At 45.2% G+C, this 24469-nt stretch overlaps 1 protein-coding gene across 1 annotated transcript in view; it reads right to left on the reverse strand.

Moving 5' to 3' along the window:
- IL1RL1 (interleukin 1 receptor like 1) overlaps positions 1–24469 on the reverse strand; it is a 44359-nt gene that overhangs the window by 12787 nt on the left and 7103 nt on the right. Inside the window, exons 3-8 of the mRNA XM_073327534.2 lie at positions 20927–21125; positions 20423–20597; positions 20165–20333; positions 14037–14105; positions 13050–13182; positions 12809–12966 (exon numbers count right to left, since the gene is read on the reverse strand). Coding sequence (XP_073183635.1) covers positions 12809–12966; positions 13050–13182; positions 14037–14105; positions 20165–20333; positions 20423–20597; positions 20927–21125 — 903 coding nt within the window. The remainder of the gene's footprint in view (positions 1–12808; positions 12967–13049; positions 13183–14036; positions 14106–20164; positions 20334–20422; positions 20598–20926; positions 21126–24469) is intronic.

A 24469-nucleotide genomic window follows, 5' to 3' on the forward strand; every position in this document is an offset into this window, starting at 1 on the left:
AGAAAGAACAGTGTGTATGGGGTAGATTAGAGATAGTGATGGAAGGGGACGGCTAGCTTGGGAGGAAGAGTCACTCAGAGGAGTAGTAGTGGTAGAAGATACAGTGTACACTGGAAGATCCACACCACATAAGTAGAGGCAGATGGTGGTGAAGGCGGGGCGAGGGTGGAAAGGGGTAAGAGGCAGAGAGGTGGTTGAAGGGACTCTTGAGATTCCCAGGAGCTCCTCATTAAAATTCTGGTACTAAAGTGGAAGGACTGTATGCGCAATTTCCCTGCCACTGAAAGTGTTCACCCCCTTCTGGATACTTCCAAATCATCCCACATAGAGCTGACTGCATGGTTTTATGTATGTAATGTTGTTGTAGCTGTGTTGGTCCCAGGATATTAGAGACAAGATGGGTGGGGTAATATGTTTTACTGGACCGATTTCTGTGTAAGTTCAAAAGATTGTCTCTCACACCAACAGAAGTTGGTCACCTTGTCTCTCTTTACATGATTTTATGATATTTGTAATACTATTATGTATAGCATCAGCAGTATGCAAGGATCTTTGGTGACATAAGACGTGTCTGAAAGACTGATGTATTGCCTTTGGAAGGCACTGGGTTGCACCATGCCCCAGTCATTAAACAAACTAAAAGGAAAAATCTTTGGGACAGACACGCCAGACCCTCCTACAGATCTTCACATATACTTCAAATCTACATACATTGTGTATATTCTGAGGGAAGGAAATGCAAACATTTCCACTGAAATGAACTTAATCTAAGCATGTTTGCCAAGAGGTGTCACCTCCTTCCTTGGCAGTGACCATGAGAAAGCACTTCTGTTTTACCTGGGGGGAGGAGTGAGGAGTGGGGGCTGGAAGAATAGATTTCCCAATCCCTCCTCACTCCTGCTTGTGAGCACAACCCTCACCCCTTTGTCACCCTTCCACCTGCTAATACAAATTAAGAGGGACACTGTATTTAAGGATAGTCTTGTAGTTAAGGCAATTGACTGGGACCCAGGAGATCTGGGCTCAATTCTAGCTCTGCCACAGACTTTCTGTGTGACTTTGGGCAAGTCATTTAATCCCTCTATACCTCAGTTCTCCTTTTATAAAATAGCACTTCTTTCCATCTTGACTGTAAGTTCTCTGAGGCAGGGACAGTCTCTATGTGTTTGTACAGCGCCTAGTACAATGAGGCTCTAATCCTCCATGGAACCTCTCAGCACTCCTGTGATACAAATAATAATAATGGGGGCTTCTTGTGAAAATGTTGGAGGCACGTCACTGGCAGAAGGGGACTGAGCGGAAGAGCCATTAACAATGGGGTAGCAGAGGGCACTGGGAGGCCTGTACTGTGTTGTGGATAGTGGAAGAAAATGGTGAAGGAGGATGATATTGGATTTGTTTAAAAGTCTGCTTGTTTCAGAAAAAAACAACAAGGGAGACATTTTACATGACTTTTATTGCACGGTTATAATTCATCTGGTACAAGAAATCCCTACTGTATCAATGATTAGATTTAAATGCCAGCTACTGTCATTTCACCATAAATATTGTTGAGCCATGTTAGGAAGGAGGGAGGCAGCTACAGCAGAGGATAAGCACTCCTGGAGATGGTACCAGCAGTCAAGAATGACAGAAGTAGGGATCTTGGCGTTAGCAGCAATAGACAGAGGGGGACAGACATCACACACACTGGCAGCAGCAAAGTGGGCACATTCAAGAGCCCTTCATAAACTATTATTGATGACCTATGGATAAAAACAAAATAGGATTTGTCTACAGCAAGGACCAGATACTTAATGATTACATTGCCCAGAATTCAGAGAGACAAAAATTGTTCTTACAGTTTTCAGAGTAACAGCCGTGTTAGTCTGTCTTTGCAAAAAGAAAAGGAGTACTTGTGGCACCTTAGAGCTGTAGCTCACGAAAGCTCATGCTCAAATAAATTGGTTAGTCTCTAAGGTGCCACAAGTCCTCCTTTTCTTTTTGTTCTTACAGAGAAAGTCAGATACACAGCTAGTCATTGTTTCTGTCATCCAGTTGTATATGAACCACAACAAGAGACATTTATTACCATACCTATGACTAGCAACATTACTGCAGGGGCTGCCACACTGGCTTTACTTTCCTTTGATTGAAGGTACACACCCACAAGAGGTCAATTCAGTCCATAGCTTAGGAGTGAATTCCCCACTGACGCTGAGCTCACACACAGCAGCATCTCTGAGTAACACTTCCTACCATCTCTGGATGGCTAGGAGATTCCATCCCATCCTGATGAACGATGGCCTTGCCTCAGTTATACAAGGCTTCATCACCGTATGCCTTGGACTAGCGCAATGCAATATATCTAAGGATGAAGCCATCAGCCCTTTGGAAACGCCAGTGACAGTGAAGTACATCTCCTCAGCAACATGGGATACTGTGAGTGATAAAGAAAAGAACCAGAAAACAACCCTATAATCATGTAAAGCTAGGCTTCTGTCTTCTTTCTATGCTTATCTGTCTTCTCTCTAAGGTTATGGGTAGAAGGAATGTGAACTGTGTGTAACCTGTACTCCCCGTTTTCGGGAAAGAATTCCTTATACAGATAAGCCTCCATGTTCATACCTACCCCAGAGCTTCAAACAGACTGGGTTAACCGGTTTGAACTGGAAGAGATATCACATATGTTGAACCAGGCTATAAAAGCTCATCTCTGTTCTTTGTTCGGGGCTTCGCCATATTCCTCTGTGTAGGAATTGGTGAGCCCTTCAGCTGTCGTACTTGCTATCATTAAAGTGCCTCATTTTATCTAAGAGTCCTGACTCTGTGTTTGTTTGGCTAATACAGAAGTCCAGGGAAGGCTACCCTCCCAACCCTAGACGGGAGGGAAACCCTTTTTCCCTAACAAAATTGGGGGCTCGTCCAGGATTGCCGCTTCTCCGGACCGGTGGACAGTCGGGACTCTGAATCCTTCTTGCCGGCACCTGGGTTGCTTTAACCTTGAAGGCTTCCCATCTCGCTTCCACCCGCCGCTTCGGTGAAATAAGGCATCCCTAAAGGCACTAGGGTCTGGACCTATTGGTGAACACCGGCCGGTGGGAACTTGGTGAGTTCTGAATTTTTCCTTTGTGATTGTCTAGATAACAGCCGGGGGTTCCATCTTTGGGGAAAGATGGGGGGGGCATCCAGTAGAACTGTTGATCCTTCTACGCCCCTGGGCTATATGTTAAAACATTATGATAGGGATATCAAGGCCTTACAATCGGATGGCAACAAAGCTTTGTATAAGTTTATATTTCTGTGTCAAGGTCCCTCGGTGGGAATGACGCGAGACGACCCGGAACCAGGAAATCGCTGGCCGGGGGAGGGAACATTTGAGTTATAAATAACATTGTTCATTTACGGAAAGTATTGTATGATTTGCAACCGCAGCAACTTAAGTATTCTGATGTATGGATAAGGGAGGCCGAATGGCGCAAAAGCGCCAGTGTAACTACTAGTTTACGTACTGAGGTAAACAAACTTAAAGCCATGCGACCCCCACCCTACAATCCAGAATCTAGTAATGCTGACCGGAAGCTAAAAGTGTCAAAGTCTATTTATCCCCAACTCCCATTGAAAGAAGCGGGGGACCCTATACCATTGGAAGAATGTTCCTGGCTATGGGGTGGGGTACCGCAGCCTGACCCCGATGCACCAACGCCCCCGAACGGGGAGAGGAGCGGCCCCACTCTCCCGCTAGCTACCGATACCCCCACAACCGACACAGAGCTGGGGGACGATCCGGAGGCTGGCACCTCTACCATGGCGGTGGCACGTCCTGATCCACGACACCCCAGTGATGCGACCCCTGCAAAGACCTGTCTCATAGTTCTCTAGGCACACCTAAGGCAAAAGTTACTGAAGCTGCAATAGCTAGTGCAGTCCAAATGCCTATGCGACAATTGCCAAGGGGTAGAGGGGGGACACAGATGGTGTATGTCCCTTTTACCAGCACAGATCTAATGAATTGGTCATCTACTTTTCCCTCATTTCGACAGTGTCTGGAAGAATTTATTAAAAAGTTAAAGGATATTTTCACAATGTATAATTGTAATTATGATGATGTGGAGATAATTTTGAATCAAGTGCTAAGTGAGGGTGAGAAGGAAACGGTGTATAAGAAAGCTAAAGAGGCGGTACAAGGCAGGGCAGCTTATCCGCAAGAGAAACCTGAAATGGATTGGGATGTTCCAAAGACCGTTCAAGAGTGGGATAAAATGAGAAAGCGAATCTTAGAAGCATTAGATGTCTAAGCCTGTGTATGATTGGGGAAAGGTAGATGCATGTGTTCAAAAGCACGATAAGCACCCAGGGGAATTCTTCCACCGCCTTTGTAAGGTTTTGAAAAACCACGGCGGCTTAGATCCAACCTCCTCTGTAGCAAAAACACAAGTGATCGGCCAGTATGTAAAAAACTTATTACCATTCGCTCGGAAGTATGTGTGTAGTCAACCAGCTTATGAAAACAAAACGCTGGAGGAGGTGGTGTGGTTAGCAGCCCATGCCTGGAGGAATAGGAAGGAATTAGACACTAGGAGGTCCGAAAAGCTCCTTAATCTGCAGTTGCAAGGTTTCCAAGACGGCTCTCGGGGACGAGATGCAAGCTGTAGGAGGGGAGGCTTTCGGGGACAAGGCGGAAGAGGAGGCAGCTCTACCCAGGGATGGGGACCACAAGGTCAGAACTTCTAGCCACGGCCCGGGAGGGCAGGGCCAGATGAGTGCTGGCGGTGCCGACAAAAAGGACACTGGGCTGCCCAGTGCCCAAATTACCCCCTCCAGTCAGCTGACCCTCTTATGCAAGCCTACCAGAGGGTACAGGAAAGGGGGGAAGAAGAAGGGAGTACTGATTAAAAGCTAGCCGCCCACAATGCTTCGTTCCCCCCGCCAGGAACCCCCTCCGCTTCTTGGACAGTGCAGTTGGATGCAAACCACCTGGAACTTCCAGTTGTGGTGGGAGGAAAAACTTATTCAATGTTAACTGACACCGGGGCAGATAGAAGTACTCTACAGGACCCCAACCTTCCTACCACTTCTGCAACCGTAAAAGCTATAGGGGTTGGTGGCACCGTGTGCGCCCTTCCTCTAACTGCGGAGCAAACGGTCCAGCTTGGCCCGTTATCAGAGGATCATAGCTTTTTAATTGCAACTTCCTGTCCTGCAAATCTATTAGGCAGAGATTTGTTATGTAAACTACGAGCGACTATAACTTGCAGCCCGGAGGGGCTATATCTCTCAGTCCCTACTTCTGTCCCTGAAGCTACGGTAATGGCATTGTTAGCCACTAATGCCACCACAATGACACCCACTGCCCCCCTTGTCCCTGCTGAGTTATCTGATATTCCTGAAGCATTGTGGGCCTCGGCGTCCACTGAAACTGGACTTTTCAAGTCAGCAGAACCGGTTTATATCACTTACCGTACAGACATCCCTCTGCCCCGAAAAATGCAATATCCATTGCCTAAAGAGGCCATAGAGGGCATTCGGCCAGTCCTACAACAGCTTTTAACTCAAGGAATCATTAAAGAGGCTACCAGCCCTTGCAATACACCTATTCTTCCTGTTAAGAAACCCAAGCCTGGCCCCGATGGCAAACCGGTTTACCGCTTCGTGCATGACCTCCGACTGATTAATACTATTGTGATCCCGAGAGCTCCAGTTATTCCCAATCCAGCAACTATTTTAACTGCTATTCCCCCAGGAGCTACTTATTTTACTGTGATTGATCTGTCTTCAGCATTTTTCAGCATCCCTGTGCACCCAGACTCACAGTTGCTATTTGCCTTTACCTTTGACGGACGTCAATACGTATGGACCCTCCTCCCTCAGCGCTACAGGGAGAGCCCTACCATCTTCAGCCAGTATTTAAAGCGAGATCTGGACTCTATTTCGTTGACCATAGGTTCTACTTTGATTCAATACGTTGATGATCTGTTATTGTGCTCTACAGACAAGACTGCCTGTGTACAAGACACTCAAATCCTTCTTTTTGCATTGGCCGAAAAAGGTCACAAGGTGGCACTCTCCAAGCTACAGTTTGCCCAACCCGAGGTGGAATATTTAGGGCATTGTATTTCATATGCCTCTACTGCACTTACTCAGAACAGGATTGAAAGTGTTCTGAGTATGCCAAGGCCTACCACTAAAAAACAACTCCGCCAGTTACTGGGAGCAAGTGGCTATTGTAGAGCCTGGATTCCGGCTTATGCGGAGTTAGTGCACCCCCTCACTGATTTGCTGCTGGATTCCGTTCCCGAACCCCTGCCATGGATGACTCTACACAACAACACCCTTACAGCCCTCAAACAAGCATTAACTTCTGCACCAGCTCTGGGCAGACCGGATTACGCAAAGCCTTTCACCTTGTTTTGCCATGAACAATCTGGCACGGCGTCTGGTGTGCTAACTCAGCCCTTTGGGCCTGGCCAGCGACCGGTGGCTTATTTTTCGGCCCTTCTTGACCCAGTGGCTCAGGGTCTTCCGCCCTGCCTCCGCGCTGTTGCAGCTGCCGCTGTATTGGTTGAGAAAGCTTCGGGACTTACCTTGGGCCACCCTCTTCTAGTTCAGGTGCCTCATGTCGTTGCAGCGCTTCTTAATCGTGGATCCACGCAGCACCTCACAGCAGCCAGATTGACCAGGTACGAGTTGGCCTTGCTCGCCAATCAGGCTGTTACCCTACGCTGCTGCGAAGTCCTGAAACCTGCAACCCTTTTGCCTCTGCCTGAGGACGGGGAACCTCATAATTGCCTCCACTTGGTGGATTTGATCTCCACGCCTCGTCCTGACCTCTCCAATATTCCATTGCAGAATCCTGACCTCCAATTGTTTTGTGATGGCTCCGCCTGTCGGGACGAGTTTGGAGCCTTACGAGTTGGCTATGCAATTGTTACCCTGATGACAACGCTTGAAGCGCATGCCTTACCTACTCAAAAGTCAGCGCAAGCAGCAGAACTCGTGGTGCTTGTTAGGGCCTGTCAATTAGCTGAAAACAAAACTGTGGCCATCTATACTGACTCCAAATATGCCTTTTCAGTATGCCACTCTACTGGACAACTTTGGAAACATCGTGGGTTCCTTACCTCCAGTGGCTCTCAGATCTCCCATGTTGCCTTGATTTTGGCCTTGTTAGAGGCTATTCAACTTCCTGCAGCTGTTTCAGTTACACACTGTAAGGGCCACTCCCGCGCCTCGGACGAGGTTTGCAAGGGAAATGCTGCAGCCGATTCGGCGGCCCGTCATGCTGCCCTCTGTGGGGCTCCAACCCCTTTTCCTTTTTTGGCACCCCTGCTACTGCAACCAGTGACGCCAGCCGTTTTGCTCTCTGCCCAGCAGACGACGCCCCCGGCCGAAGTTAGCCGTTGGAAATCCATTGGATGCCACCTAAATGAGGACAACCTCTATGTCAGCCCGGACGGTCGTCCAGTTCTCCCAAGACAACTCCTCCTTCAGGTTTCCCAGGCACTCCACCTGGCCTTGCACCTGGGAAAGGGGGGATTAGTGGCTCAAATGGAGAAGTTGTTTTTTGCTCCGGGGGTCCATGCGGCTGCGAAGACCGTAACTGCACAGTGTGAATTGTGTCAACGGTATAATCAAGGAGCCATCAAACTACAAGTTATGGGACATTGCCTGACTACCCATTTACTGTGGTCCAGATGGACTTCATGGACTTACCACCAGTGACAGGACTAAAACACTTGCTTGTCCTGGTTGACCTTTTTTCAGGGTGGGTTGAGCATTTCCCCACTCGAAGGGCAGATGCAGTATCCGTAGCAAAGTGTCTCCTCAAGGAGATTGTTCCCCGCTTTGGGATAATGACTCGTTTGGAAAGTGACCAAGGCCCCCGTTTCACTTCCCAAATTATTCAACACTTAGCGAAGGCCCTCGGCATAAAACAGGCCTTGCATACCCCCTATCATCCACAAAGTTCAGGAAAAGTAGAAAGGGTGAATGGGCTGATAAAAACATGCGAGCAGACTGGATTAAAGTGGCCCGAAGTGTTACCCATAGTGTTAACCAATCTTCGTAATACACCCCATAGGAAGCATTCATTGACACCGTTCGAAATTCTATTTGGCCAACCCTTGCCAATTCCCCTAACCAGTGTAGACGGGTTTGTCCCAGCGAAAACTTCATTAATGGCTGGGCAAGGTAAGTTGGCGGGTTATTGTCGCATGTTGCAAGATGCATTGAGTGATGCGTGGGCCAGAGTAAAAGATGCCCAACCTTTACCGCTTGATACTTGTGCGCACTCTCTTTTTCCAGGTTACTTTGTCTGTGTTAAAATCCATCGAAGGAAGCATTGCCTGGAACCAAGGTGGTTGGCCCCGGCCCAAGTCCTTCTGACTACTCCGACTGCAGTGAAGGTCGAGAGCATCAATAGATGGGTGCACTGCAGCCACTGTAAGAAGGTTCCTACTCCAACATCCCCAATGACTGCCATCACAACCGCCGCTTCTACATGAACTGTGTACCGATCGGTCAGCGGAATCAGAAGCAGTTATAGAACTGTGGAGCATTAGTTATGCTGTTACAAATATTGTATTAATATTATTTTTTGTTTGTTTTGTGTGGTTAGTAGCCGGTAGTGTTTATAATGTATGTATGGCTATGGGCATTAACCTGGGCCTCTGCCCTGGGGGGCTGGGATAAAAATACGTTTCTACAATTAGCCCAAAACGTAACCAACGCCTGGAATGTTAGTGATTGTTGGGTGTGTTCCCACTTCTCCTCCCATTCACTGCAAGGTTTCCCCATTTTGCCGGTTCCAGCGCTCCTCGATTCTTGGCAAAATGGGTCGGTGTGGTACGGCCAAAAGGGAAAAAGGGGAAGGGGACCCATAGATTTTAGGACTTGGATCCCGAACCATCGCCCAGACTTGCTCGTTAAGGCCCCCTTGTGCGTAGAGAAACAGTCACTATGCTCCCGAGGTAAAACTACACTGGGAAAATACCCAAAAACCCACTGTGAGAAAATCCTAATTTTGGGGAAAAATGCAAGCACTACTCTTTTGCAGTATCCCAATGGTACTGAGGTAGCCAACTATGCCCATGCCGGAGGCTATGTGGGGTACATTCTCAGAGAAAATACGACTCAATTTGCCGGCCTTACATTATGGAACTTGGGGGGAATAGGACCCAATCCTGATGATGCTGCATCCCTGGTGGGACGATTGCAGGACGTTTCTCAGAACTCAGGGGGCAATAAAGGCAACTATAGCATAGTATTAGGAGATCACCATTTATGGTGGGTATATGGTACTTGGGCAGGAAAAACCTTGCCCCCAAAGTGGTTAGGAAGATGCACGGTGGCCTTTGCCTGGCCAGCAGGGATGCATCGTAGAGACTTAATAGAAATCAAAGACACAACTCGACGAACCCGTCGAGATACCAGTTATAATCCTATTGTCGAGGAAGGCAGTGCAGGCATGCGAGCCTTCCGTATTCTTTTTCCGTGGGTGGGGGTGGGCCAACTTGAATACGCTCTAAAAAATATGTCAGCCGAAATAGAAATATTTACTAACGCCACTCGAGATGCAATCCAAGCCTTACAAGAAGAAATAAGCTCACTAGCTCGCTACAGTATGCAAAACAGGTTGGCCTTGGATCAGCTTTTAAGTGCGCAGGGAGGGGTGTGCACATTTCTCAATGCCACATGCTGCCTTTATGTGAATCAAAGCGGACACATAGTCACGGATACTAATATAATTGCAAACGTGTCAGCCTTCTTTCATGAGCAGGCCTATATTTCTCCCAGTGTGGGCTTTGACTTATGGGGCTGGCTCACCAGCTGGTTGCCTAACTTTGGATGGCTAAAAACCTTGTTTGTGTATGGAGTGGGATTCCTTATGATTGTGGGTCTGCTGTTCTGCTGTGTGTCCAGTTGTTGTGCCCTCTTCCACCGGGTATGTACCAAAGCCATGAGCCCAGCAAAGATAATATATATAAGAAAGGGTGGTGTTAACCAAGATGAAAAGCATATGAACATGTTAAACAATGAATAATGAGCCATGTAAGATAATTATCTTCAGGCTCAAAGGGGGGAACTGATAAAGAAAAGAACCAGAAAACAACCCTATAATCATGTAAAGCTAGGCTTCTGTCTTCTTTCTATGCTTATCTGTCTTCTCTCTAAGGTTATGGGTAGAAGGAATGTGAACTGTGTGTAACCTGTACTCCCCGTTTTCGGGAAAGAATTCCTTATACAGATAAGCCTCCATGTTCATACCTACCCCAGAACTTCAAACAGACTGGGTTAACCGGTTTGAACTGGAAGAGATATCACACTGTATGTTGAACCAGGCTATAAAAGCTCATCTCTGTTCTTTGTTGGGGGCTTCGCCATATTCCTCTGAGTAGGAATTGGTGAGCCCTTCAGCTGTCGTACTTGCTAGCATTAAAGTGCCTCATTTTATCTAAGAGTCCTGACTCTGTGTTTGTTTGGCTAATACAGAAGTCCAGGGAAGGCTACCCTCCCAACCCTAGACGGGAGGGAAACCCTTTTTCCCTAACATGAGCATATCAAACCCGTTCTTTATGCTGCTTCCCAGAGATTATCAAGTCAAGGCCAAGGTCCGATCTCCAAGGCACTCAGTGCCCTGCGCTTAGCATATCTAAGGGTGTGTCTACACTGCACTCTTCTTCTGGTGGGGTGTAGTGTACATACATGCATAGTCCCCAGAGCACAGGTATAAATCGCAGGGTAGATGGTGAGGCACAGCTTAGGTGAGTAAAGACAGATCTGAAGGCTGTGGGTATGAACCTGAATGCATAACTTACACAGCTCTCTACTTCCTCAACCCATGCCTCCCCATCTACACTGCTATTTTTAGCTGTGTAGTGCCCGCGGCCTCCCCACTTCTGGAGCCCTTCTCCAACCCGGGAAAATACTCCAGCAGTGGGTATGGGGTCCAGCAGTGGAGAAAGGCTCCAGCAGTTCCATGCCACAAGGAAAGACTCCAGGCAGCAGGGAAAATCTCTGACAGTGCCCCACAGCCAGAGCCTTTGCCCCACCACAGGGAAAAACTCTGGCAGCGGAGAAAGGTTCTGGCGGGGAGAGGTGCTTCACCGCAGCGAAAGGCTCTTGTAGTGCGGAGCTGCTAAAGGCTTTCCCGCTGCCTCCCCTCTACCAGAGCCTTTCGCTGACATATGTAGCTACACGCCATAGTGTGGATATGGTGTGCTATTCAATGCGATGTGCAGCTACGCATACTCTACATGTCGCCGCCAGTGATGTGTAATGTAGATGTAGCCTAAAAGACCACCCAAAGCTCTGGAATGGAGACCATAATTAAAAGCTCTGCTCCTCAGGCACAATGGAACTTTCTGTTATAAAAATTTCAAGCTCATCAAGTTCAGGACATAGAACTTTCCTAGGGGCTGGTCTGGGGAACAAACTCCCCCAGGAGCGAAGGACCATCCCAAACCTCACAGTCATCTGCTCCAAGTGCATGGTGCACTTCTTCAACCTGCCTTCTCTCACATACACGTTGAGCAGCCTGTACATGAAAAAAACAACCACCCCCAAAGTAACACCCTACCAAAACAAACCATAGCGCACACAATTCTCCCTTGGGGAGAGAATGCGAGTCACATCGCTTACTTCACTTCTGGAAGGTGCGCAGTGATGAGGGTGACATAAGAACCTGACTAGAAGAGCATAGAGGGAAAGGGCAGTCCTTTGGCTCTACAAGAACTGGCAGCTCAACCTTCAACTTCTTTTTTTAAGATTTTGAAGATTTTGTGTTTCCTGACTTGGTCCTGCACTAGCAGCAATAGTTTCTTTTCAAAAAGCGATAAAAAGAGTAGTTGAACACTGCTGATAAGAGAAACGGAGACTCGTGTCAGAGCTATGCCGCCCGCTGATCTGTGACTCAGATCTAGATCCTGGGGTCCTTCTGTGGTGCACGGCAGGCTGCACAGGGCTGTTGTGCTAAGCACATGGGCAAGTGGTTGCTTTGCATAGATTCAAGGCAGGTTAATCTCGCCACAAGGAAGGAGTGATTTGGCAGCGACATGCTCATGAACGCAGAATTGGATCCCCTGCATGTCATTTTGAACCTCTCATTTACACTATACATGCAACACTCCACACTTACACTGAACAGCATCCTATCCCTCAGAGCAGTGGTTGTCAACCAGGCGTCCGGGGCCCTCTGTGGGGACCACAAGCAGGTTTCAGGGGGTCCACCAAGCAGGGACAGTGTTAGGCTCGCTAGGGTCCAGGGCAGAAAGCCAAAGCCCCACAGCATGGGGCTGAAGCCTGGGGCCCTGAGCCCCACCACCCAGGGCTGACGCAAAGCCTGAGCAAAGTAGCTTTGTGGGAGGCCCTGTGGCATGGGGCCCCAGGCAATTACCCTGCTTGCTACCCCCTAATGCTGGCCCTGGCTTTTATATGCAGAAAACCAGTTGTTGTGGCACAAGTAGGCCTTGGGAGTTTTTATAGTATGTTGCGGGGGGGGGGGGAGGGGCTCAGAAAGAAAAGGTTGAGAACCCCTACCTCAGAACACTAGACTCTGAGGGTGAAATCCTGACCCTAGCAAAGTCAATGGGAATTTTGCCAGGATTTTATCCTAAAGCTTCAAGATCAGATCTCCACAAGTCCACCAACAAAACTCTCCATATTATAGCACGTGAATATACAGTTGTATAGTATATATACGTTGTATAGTTTGACCATGTCGGGTGGCAGTGGGAGGGATGGTACTTTTTTATTTTACTTTTGCCAACTGAAACAAACAACCACATGTTTCTGATTCTTCAAACTGTATGAAAATTGAAAGGTACCTTACCCTTACAAGGCACTTTGAGCTGTAATGTCACCGTGAGCTTTACATGTTCTATTTCATTTAGTGCTACACATGTGAAATTCGACAGAAAATCCTCTTCCTTTACTTCCTCAATATTTAAAATGGACTCTCCATAGTATTCCCAGTCACGTCCCATAAAACTAGTAGAGAAAGTTGTTATTTTTAGTTGTTAATGGATAGACACAGCTTGCAAAATATGAAAATTATTTCACATGATGCTTACAATTGACGGTCTTCACGAAACCTTGAAGTATCGAGATCTTCAGCTTTGATTTCATTAACCTCCCATGTAACAACGGCTATATTTTGCTTCCCAATCCCCAGAAGGGCTCTACAGCTAATGTCCACAGGAGAACCTAAACAAAAGTCAGTGGGAATTTTGTAAATAATCCTTGACACAAGCAAAATTCCAAAATAAGAGTTGTACTGACTTGCACCAAATAATGGAAGATGTGAATTAAAACTGATTTAATTATATCTGTGCAAGTTTGTGTTGGCAAGGCCGAAAATAAGGTTAACAAATCTTACACTTCATGGCATAAACTGGTAATGTGCAAGGGAGAGAGAGGAATTCTAACATTCCTGCAAATAGGGAATTATAGATTCATTATAGCAAAGAGTTTAGAATATTTTATTTCTTTAAGTAAATTAAAGTGCTTGCAAAAGGTCTGTCTGATGTCCTGGAAAGGTGGACAGAACCACCTCGAACTAAAGGTCCATCCCCTTAATCAAGGGAGCAGCCACAGGAACTGGGATCAACTAAATCCAGGGGACAAATAATAGCGGGGTGGGGGAGCAGGAATAGGAGTGTAGATCATAGGTTTAAAACAAGGGAACCAAATGGGGACACTGAGCAGAGAACCCAGACAGAACCCGCTGCTCTGCACAAAAGGTGCTAAACTGACAACCTGGAAAAATGAAATCCTTTAGCACAGAAGGCAACGCAATCTATCCTCACACTCTGCCCAATGCACCCAAACTATGATTAGGAAGCAATATGTCTAGTAGTGAGATGAGAGCTCAGTTTACATGATCTTTCCTTGGCCTCTCTCCAAATAACCCACTAAATGGAAATAAATTTCTGTCACTATGGAAGTCTAGTAACCTCAAGGTGAAGAATTCTATCAATAATATTGTTATCAATCCCAAGTTAGGCAACCCACAGCAGAACGTCATTTAAAAATTATTAAGATAAGAAGTTGATACATACCACACTCCACTTTTATTACAGCATTGTCTGCTGGATATTGAATTCGGGGAGGTATAGGTGAAGGGCATACTGAAATTAAGGTAAAAGGAAAGCAAGTGTTAGACAGCCTTACCACATTATCATTCTAGTTTGCCATGCTAACCTTTTAGCACTGCAGAAGCAGAAATGCAAGCTAACACCAGAACACCAGTGGTCCATATATTTACTAGAATTATCTGATTTTACTCCCAAGACAACATCCTTTGGAAAATCTGCATATTTGTATGAAATGCAAAGGTTGTTTATTAATTTGTGTTGCATTTTTACATCAATACTCATAAACAAGGGGAAAGAAGAAAGAATATTTTTCTAAAGCATGTTGCTTTAGCTAGTTGGTGGAGAAGAAAAATTAGTTATGTGCTGTCATGTTTTCTCACCTGTTTACATCGCTCTTTAGTAACATTTAAATCTTTTTTAAAGACAGGATGGGGAATTCCCTCAGGCAGTTGAGCAAGGGACCATTGCCCATCACTTCAGCTTGGTAGATTCCTTTTCCTTGACCTTTTAGCAGTGATGGCACTTGTCCTTTGGGGTAGTTGGCAATTCAGTAATAATGCTACTGACATATTTATAGGTCCACATTTTCCAGTGTGTGGGCACAACCTGTATACAGCTGCATACCCCTGACTCCAGCTTTCACAGAATTTAAGGCCAAAGATCATCTAGCCCAGGGGTGACCAACCTGAGCCTGAGAAGGAGCCAGAATTTACCAATGTACATTGCCAAAGAGCCACAGTAATAGGTCAGCAGCCCCACCACCCTATCAGCTTCCCCTACCTTCCCACTCTCAGAGCCTCCTGCCCACTGGCAGTCCTGCCAATCAATGCCTCCCCCTCCCTCCCCACACCTCCCAATCAGCTGTTTTGTGGTGTGCAGAAGGCTTTGGGAGGGAGGGAGAGAGGGCGGGAAGGGGTGCAGTGGGGGCAGGGCCTGTGGCAGAGCCAGGGGTTGAGCAGTGAGCACCCCCCGGCACATTGGAAAGTTGGCGCCTGTAGCTCCAGCCCTGGAGTCGGTGCCTATGCAAGGAGCTGCATGTTAACTTCTGAAGAGCTGCATGTGGCTCTGGAACCACAGGTTGGCCATGCCGATCTAGTCTGACCTCCTGTATATCACAGGCCACCAACGCCACCCAGCCACCCCTACACCAAGCCCAACAACCAGAATTAGATCAGCACACTAAACCCTCAAGCAGTGGTTTAGCTACAATGATGCATATGGTGCAGTCGTGCTAGGGCCCTTAAGGTTATGGGGGCCCCTTACCTTAGGCACCATTGTAGTTATGCCACAGTCTACACATAGGCAGATTAGGCAGCTGACTACCAACTGGTGGGGACTCTGAGGAGTAGTAAGCAGCCCCCAGCTGGGTCACTCGAGAAGCATTCCCACCTCCTCCCCATGGGCTCCCCATCCCCAGAGTGGGTAAGATTGCAGCTGTGGCCATGGCTCAGATGCTGAGCAGCTTGGAGCTAATCCTGGTGGCACTGCGAGCACTGCTGAAGCTTCACATTGCACCCTGTCCACACCTGCTGCTCAGTGCCCATCCCCCGTAGGGTCTGCTGCCCCGGCAGAGGCCACAGTGGTGGCTACTTCAACAGTGAGGAGCTCAACCGGGAAGGTATGGGAGAGCAGACTGGAGGTTGCTGGGGGCCAGGCAGAGGGTGCAGGCTGGGATGGGAGCGGGGTGTGGAGGTTCCCACTGTGGATGAGCTGAGCAGGCCCAGGGGAAGGGTTTCAGGGGATGGGGCACCCCTGCCTCAGGGGGTGGAGGCTGAGGAGGCTGAGGAAGAGATTTCAGGGGGGAGATGAGGAGCGAGCCCTGATGAGAATTAATCGGTTTTCACTGTTAGAATGTGTGTTTCTCCTAACTAGTCTAAATTCACTGGTGCACTCCAGCTCCTGTGCAACATTTTGACAATGGAAAACCATCATCAACCTGGTTTGATCAGCCAGCTAAACTGGGTTTCTGGAGCAGCCCGAAAGTAGCTGAAGCATACCAGTAAATCTTGCCCCATCTGGGATAGAATCAAACCTTATCTGACTAGTGAGTATATTTTAGAAGTCCATAGAAGATGTTACAGATATTGGTGGAAGATGGCTTTTTATCTAGGTCAGGTAACATTTTTATTGTATGGAAACAGCTTTACCTTAAGGGCCTTACTTAGACAGTAATGGAAAATGAAGTAGGAATCGTGAACTTTGAAAAGTGCTGAAGAGGCAGTTGTTGTTATACTAGGCTTTGGTTTTCTGACTGAATGGCAGCATGGATCCTGGTGTTTGGTTTCTGGGACGCAGAGACCACATTTTCAGGAGTCGTCTGGAAATTGGTGATAACACTTACTTACATTTAATGCACAGCTATGTGATTGGCAAATGCAAAGCAAATGCTTTTCGTGTGCAAATGCCAAGTGTTTCCTTGGCAAAATTGTGGGTGAAGGATTTGGGGCTTAATTCCCCATTGCATTCCTCCCCTTTGACAGAAGCATAATAACTCCATTCCTTTAGTTCCAGTAGAGATGCACCAGCTTGAATCTGGAGTAACACAATATTGACTAAAGCTCTTGGGCTTTTTGACTAACTGCATGCCTGCTCTGGGTGTGGTTTGTTAGTTTAAATTTTGGCATATCAAAACTGAGTTATGTGTGGTTTATGTTGATACAATATGTGTATTTATTACTAATGTGGGAAGTCTCAGAATTGTTCTTGCACAGATCTTCCATTAGCCTCTATTTACTGGTAAAATGTTAGGTTTAAAATATAGGTGCTGTATCTTACGGTGACATCACACACAAGAACTACCAACATGAGATCATCTCTGCAGGGCTCCTGCACTATAAAATTTAGCACTGTACTACAAGTAAAAATTTTGTACAAATGTGTAAATAAAGTGTAGATAGCTTGCAAAAATGTGTAGACATAGTCTGCATATTGTGTTTGTGTATTTATGGATAAGTTGGATATGTTTTGATTTTCCAAAAGATAAAAGTAAGCAAAATTTTAGATTGCAGAATTAGGAAGGTTTCAGAGTAACAGCCGTGTTAGTCTGTATTCGCAAAAAGAAAAGGAGTACTTGTGGCACCTTAGAGACTAACCAATTTATTAGAGCATAAGCTTTCGTGAGCTACAGCTCACTTCCTCAGATGCATATCGTGGAAACTGCAGCAGGCTTTATATATACACAGAGAATATGAAACAATACCTCCTCCCACCCCACTGTCCTGCTGGTAATAGCTTATCTAAAGTGATCATCAGGTGGGCCATTTCCAGCACAAATCCAGGTTTTCTCACCCTCCACCCCCCCACACAAATTCACTCTCCTGCTGGTGATAGCCCATCCAAAGTGACAACTCTTTACACAATGTGCATGACAATCAAGTTGGGCTATTTCCTGCACAAATCCAGGTTTTCTCACATCCCCCCCACCCCCATACACACACAAACTCACTCTCCTGCTGGTAATAGCTCATCCAAACTGACCACTCTTCAAGTTTAAATCCAAGTTAAACCAGAACATCTGGAGGGGGAGGGGGTAGGGAAAAACAAGAGGAAACAGGCTACCTTGCATAATGACTTAGCTGAAGGTGACGGCTAGTGGAGAAAATAACAGAATGCCACTAGCCGTCACCTTCAGCCCCCAACTAAAACCCCTCCAACGCATTATTAAGGATCTACAACCTATCCTAAAGGATGACCCAACACTCTCACAAATCTTGGGAGACAGGCCAGTCCTTGCCTACAGACAGCCCCGCAACCTGAAGCAAATACTCACCAACAACCACATACCACACAACAGAACCACTAACCCAGGAACTTATCCTTGCAACAAAGCCCGTTGCCAATTGTGCCCACATATCTATTCAGGGGACACCATCACAGGGCCTAATAACATCAGCCACACTATCAGAGGCTCGTTCACCTGCACATCCACCAATGTGATATATGCCATCATGTGCCAGCAATGCCCCTCTGCCATGTACATTGGTCAAACTGGACAGTCTCTACGTAAAAGAATAAATGGACACAAATCAGATGTCAAGAATTATAACATTCATAAACCAGTCGGAGAACACTTCAATCTCTCTGGTCACGCAATCACAGACATGAAGGTCGCTATCTTAAAACAAAAAAACTTCAAATCCAGACTCCAGCGAGAAACTGCTGAATTGGAATTCATTTGCAAATTGGATACTATTAATTTAGGCTTAAATAGAGACTGGGAGTGGCTAAGTCATTATGCAAGGTAGCCTGTTTCCTCTTGTTTTTCCCTACCCCCCCCCCAGATGTTCTGGTTTAACTTGGATTTAAACTTGAAGAGTGGTCAGTTTGGATGAGCTATTACCAGCAGGAGAGTGAGTTTGTGTGTGTATGGGGGTGGGGGGGATGTGAGAAAACCTGGATTTGTGCAGGAAATAGCCCAACTTGATTGTCATGCACATTGTGTAAAGAGTTGTCACTTTGGATGGGCTATCACCAGCAGGAGAGTGAATTTGTGTGGGGGGGTGGAGGGTGAGAAAACCTGGATTTGTGCTGGAAATGGCCCACCTGATGATCACTTTAGATAAGCTATTACCAGCAGGACAGTGGGGTGGGAGGAGGTATTGTTTCATATTCTCTGTGTATATATAAAGCCTGCTGCGGTTTCCACGATATGCATCTGAGGAAGTGAGCTGTAGCTCACGAAAGCTTATGCTCTAATAAATTGGTTAGTCTCTAAGGTGCCAGAATTAGGAAGGGGTCCCTAATCTATTCTTGCACCGGGACCATCTGGGGCCTTACTACGCCCAAAAGGATTGTGGGTATGTAGTGAATGTACCTGGAATGGTCCCTCAGAATAGGTGCTAACTACTTATGCTAAACAATCTGTTCCACCTTGCATTTTGCTGAAGCTGGGAGTACCTTTCCCAGACTTGAAGAAGAGCTCTGTGTGGCTCAAAAGCTGGTCTCTCTCACCAACAGAAGTTGGACCAATAAAATATTTTACCTTACCTACCTCGACTGTCTAAGTGATTGTGTGTCATAATCAGAAAACACGAGGGACTGAGGTGCACCAGTGCAGTTGCAGGGAGTTAGTTAAGTGAGATATGCCCGATGATCATTGCAAGTGAACCAGGCCTGGTGCTGGAGAAACAATCTGCCCATTTGTGCTGCCATGCTGACCTGGGGGAAAATTCTTTTCAGATCCTACATATAACAATCAGTTAGACCTTGAGCATGTGAGCAAGACCCACCAGCCAAGCACCTGAGAGAGGAGAGAATGCTTGGTACCATCTCAGAGCACCTGTCCTCCCTCTCCAGTGTCCCACCCTCAGCTGTGGCCATCTCTTATGCTTCAGAGGAAGAAAGGAAAAAAAATCACGCCACATTCCAATGAGGATCAAAACCAAAACAAATTCAAAACCTCAAATGTGGCTGCAAAATGGAATTGTTGTCCAGTCAGCTCTGTCCTTGACCATGGTCACAACACTGGGCCCCCTTGATAAGATAGCAATCAAAAGTGTACCCCAAATTCCACTCCTGTCTCATGAGAGGCCCATACACTTTCAAAATAATGAAGTCTCATGCATCTACTAAATTCAAAACACATCAACAAAACTCAAAACGTTTCCCTCTGTTTATATTCATCACCTCAATCTTGTCTGAGCTGTCTGTCATATACTCACCAAACAGCAAAGGGGACAGAATGGAACCTTGTGGCACTCCACTGAGGGAACCAAGGAAGCAAGTTCTTGCCTCCAGAAACGAGCACAGCCAGAATAGCCCCAAGAACAGCAACTTTATCATCACATCCAACAGCCAATGTTGTCAGAGGCTGCTGCTGGGAGATTTAATGTGGTCAGAAAGCACAGTTCAGGGCCAAGGCAGTGTTGGTAGGCAAAGAGATTATTACGAGATGGAGCCCAACCTGGGTCTGTATCTCAACCTTCTCCACCCACAAAAATCTGTTGTAAGCAGCTGGTCACAAGCTTCATCATCAAGAAGCAACAAACTAGTGGAGAACTTTTTTCTCTTTAATGATACACACAAAATTCACTTTGTTGTAGCAAGGCAGGTAGTGATCCTTATCTTATTAAGCAGCAATATGACCATCTTACCTTTAATTATAAAGGGTCTTGTCGCTGATACATTATATACATTTGCATTGTGCGTGTAGGTAAAATGGCAAGTATAATATCCTTCGTCAGTTTTTTGGGGATGTTTAATAAAAAGATACTTCTCTCCCATTAAATATTTTTCACGTGGTCCTTGGAGAGCTTTGCAGTCCTGAAAAATAAGACACTTTCATCACATGGCTGTACGTAACTTGGAATAATAATCTGATTTTCATTGATGTTGTTAGTGTTTTTATTTACCTTATACCACTTGACAATAGTAGCATTCTCATAATTGTCAATCGTAGGGCAAACAATTCTTCCAGAAGTTAACGTTCCGGTATCATTTGGATAACGTATCTGACTTGGGAAACAAATTCCTTGCTTGTGTGGATACACCATCACACTCACAGTGTACTGTTTCTTATAATTATAACTTAAAAAAATAAAAATAAAAACAGATCAGACACAGAGGGCTGTGGAATACTTCTAGGGATTAGCTAGAAATAACCTACAATTTCTACTGAATATTATTTTTGCTTTATACGTATGCACGTGATACTGTATTTCTCTTGCAGTTAAAAGATGTGGGGGAAATGGCCACATAAAAATAGCAATTGGTATATAAAAGTTTCAGGGATTCAAATGGATACCATGAAAATAAGTGAGATTATACAGATTGGGATTATAACTGTCCATCTAACTAAAACAGACATCTGTGCTTATTATAGCCTTGAAACTTGCATTTTTCAGTGTTCTGCTTACTAGCATGTAACACAAGTGTAGTTTCCCGAGTCCTCTTTTGATGTTGGCAGAAACCAAAGAAATCGCCCAGAGGAATGTATCCGTCCACCCTCTTCTGCAGGAATGAGCTGGTTAGTTTGTGTGTGATACCATCTGACGGTCCTATTTTGACAGTCTTGGGGACATTTTACAACCAAAGCTTCGTCTTCCATTGCATGAACTGGAAAAGAAGAAAATAAAAAGTTCCCAATCCTGGCTGGAGAAAAAATACATGGCAAAACTATGGGTAAAATCCTAGCCCCATTAAAGTCAATAGGAGTTTAGACACTGACTTCAAAGGGGCCAGAATTTCACCCTGTGAGTATCCGATATTTTACACATTTTTAATCGGAAAATGCAATAAAATTTCAGAAGGAGTCGTGCTGTTGTATGATCATTAATGCATCATATCTTGAGACACTCTTCATGGAACAGTATGCTGAGGTATAATTTAGACCGGGTCTACATGCAAAATTGTACCTGTTTAACTAATTTTAAACCGAGTTAGTTAAACTGGTGCAACTTGGAGAGGGAGCCACTCCTATATCAGTTTATACCTGGCTTATGTTAGTTGCACCAGGTGGAAACTCAGCTGTTATAAACCAGGTTTAAGGTGATATAAGAGTAACCACACAGGGGGTTGCATCAGTTTAACTAAATCAGTTTTAAGTTGAATTAATGCAGTTTTCAGGTGTGGACTAGCTTTTAGTACATAAGTGCAAATCCAAAGTGACATACTCTTCTCATTAACATATGAGTATACAACATACCCATTGTTACAAATGCTTTACTTCAAGTTCAGATTGCATTTGCTAGTGCAACATGTTTCCTGTGAGCTAGAAAAAGGAATTTAGGCTGGATTTCGTATGAAACTAAATTACCAGAGCACATTATAGTGGACAATAGGATTGCTTTATGGTTTTAGTTAATTGATTAGCAGCTCCATGAAGTAACAAACATATAAGGACACTGATTCTTACTCTCATAGTTAAACTATGGAACACTGGCAACAGCAGACTTTCTGGAGTCAGCACAGGGGTTAATTTAGTCCTATTCAATTTTTAATTCCTTCTAAATTTTTCTTTTCATGAATGATGTAATAAGTTATTTATAGAACTAATAAGCACTACGTGAGACAGAGGGAAGTCCAGAATTATACCAGAATCAAATAGTCAAAAGTAAGGTCAGGAATTGTTCATCGGAAAATTCAGTGAAATTGAAAATTTTTGTGGCAATATATTGGTTTTCAGGTTAAAATCCCTGCTCTGCCTGATTCAGAGCAGGGACTTAAACCTGTGGGGCAATCAGTTGGTTTGCGGTGTTCAGGAGGCAGGGGGGGGAGGGGAGAGGAGCAAGGACACGGTGTAAAGGGGAAGGAGGTGGGAGGGAGAAGAGGTGGGTTAAGGGTGGGGGTTTGGGGGGAAGGGGTAGAATGGGGGGGGCGAGGGTTGAGCCCCCGCCCCTGGTGCTTGCACAGTAGGGGAAGCTGCCGTTGCTGCTGCGCACCGTGCTTCTCCTAGCCTACGGCACCTTCAGCCTCCTTGCCTGCCTCATTGTCTGCAGTGCCAGTGGGCTGTGCCTGTGTGGGGTAAGGCGGGGGCACCTCCCATTGCTTCATACTCAGCAATGATGATTGTAGTATTAAATTGTTTCTTTAAAATTGTTTAAAACTTATACCTGTATTAAATTGCTTGTTTAAAATTGTTTAAAATGTATATACTGCCTTTTGTCTGGCAAAAAAAAAATTTCCCTGAAACCTAACCCCCCTCCCCCATTTACATTAATTCTTATGGGGAAATTGGATTCGCTTAACATCTTTTCACTTAAAGTCGCATTTTTCAGGAACATAACTACAACGTTAAGTGAGGAGTTACTGTATTGTCATCTAGGTGCCTGTAAATACAACATAGGCAGGAGGTTCTAAAGGGAAACGTTTATACAGGGACCAGTAGAAGAAGGAAGATTGTATACACACCCCATCAGGGATACATGCCAAAAATGCAGAATGTTCTGGAAGTTCCAGGGAAGTAGGAGAATAAGAAAAAGAAACCAGAAGGACAGGAGAGGGGATACCAGAATCTGGTGGAGAGATGAAAAGAGAGGAAAATAGTGGGAGTGATTAGAGGAGAAATTGGGGAAGCAGGATAAAATGAGAAGTTAAGGAAAACAAATGGAGAAATTGAGACAGGAAATTGGGGAAAGACACTGCACCCAATTTTCAAACTAGAGTGGCGACTTCAATATTTGAATGCTCAGACTGGGCATAAAATCGTCATGAATAAATGTAGGATGGAAATTAGAGGGAGGAGGAGGAGAGATATTCTAGAAGAGTCTCCCGACAGTAGTACTGGGGGAAAACAACCTAACTAGATTTAGGATGAAGCTTGATGCACTTATGAATGGGATTATATGACAGGGTTGTCTGAGATATCAGAAGACTGGAGACCACCATGACCCAGGAGATCTCTTCCAGTCCTATGTCACAGTTTAGGTACATAGATACTGAAAATTGATTATTTAGTTGGCTATGCACCAGTGTGAGCACCCAAATGCTGAAACAGCTGCTCTGAGATAGACACTCGGGTCTCAAAATTACATACACATTGGGGAAAAGAGAGATGAGAGAGAATTAGTGGGAGTGGGGGTTAGACAACCTGATGGAGGAGAGGGAAAACAAGAGAGGAGTCAAGAAAGAGAAGAGGTAGCCGGATGGAACTATGGAGAAAATTCCTCTGGCAGAAAAGACACTTACTGTCAGGCTAGAAATACTGCCTTCCCAAAAGCTACTTAAGGGAAGTGGTAAGTGTCAGGAGTATCAGGATGTGACAGCATTGCCTGGCCTAAGGAGGAACGCATTTAAAATGGAAGCATTTAAAAAGACAAAGGAGGAGGAGAAAGGTTATAAATAGGTTTGGAAGGATTAGCTTTTTATTGGTAAGTATCAGTGAATGTTGATCTCACCATATACACACAAACCAGCAAAAACTACTTCCATCAATAACAATTAAAATTTACAAAGTACGAAAAATGCTGCTTGAGAGTTTGATTTAAAGATGTTTACTTTGTATACATTCAGATGTGATGTTGAAAATTTGTATTTTAATGGTTAAAAGCTTTAACTTTTTGAAGCTTAACATCTGCTGTCATTAAACAATTATGTGACCCCCACATAATTTCTCACAAATGTTAAAATTTAAATTGATAAAGATTGAAAAAATGCTTAAAAATAAACACTGAAATATCTGTCAAAAAAAAATTTAAATCAAATTCTGCCAAGCCTAGTTATAAAGGAGACTAGGGACTTGATCTAAACCCATTGAAGTCAAGGCAGCTTATCTTGGTGCAACTTTAAGCAGAATTTAGCTTTTAAATAAATTGAATTCATTTGTAAATTGGGATTGATATGTAAACCTACACATATGGAAACCTATAATCGGAAATATGTTTTATATAGCTGCTTTCATATTCACACTGTCCGAATCAACATGCAATTCAGTGAGTTAGATAGGAGAGATATGTAAGGTC

Source organism: Lepidochelys kempii, chromosome 1 (genome assembly GCF_965140285.1).
Source record: "Lepidochelys kempii isolate rLepKem1 chromosome 1, rLepKem1.hap1, whole genome shotgun sequence".
NCBI classification, from domain to species: domain Eukaryota; kingdom Metazoa; phylum Chordata; order Testudines; family Cheloniidae; genus Lepidochelys; species Lepidochelys kempii.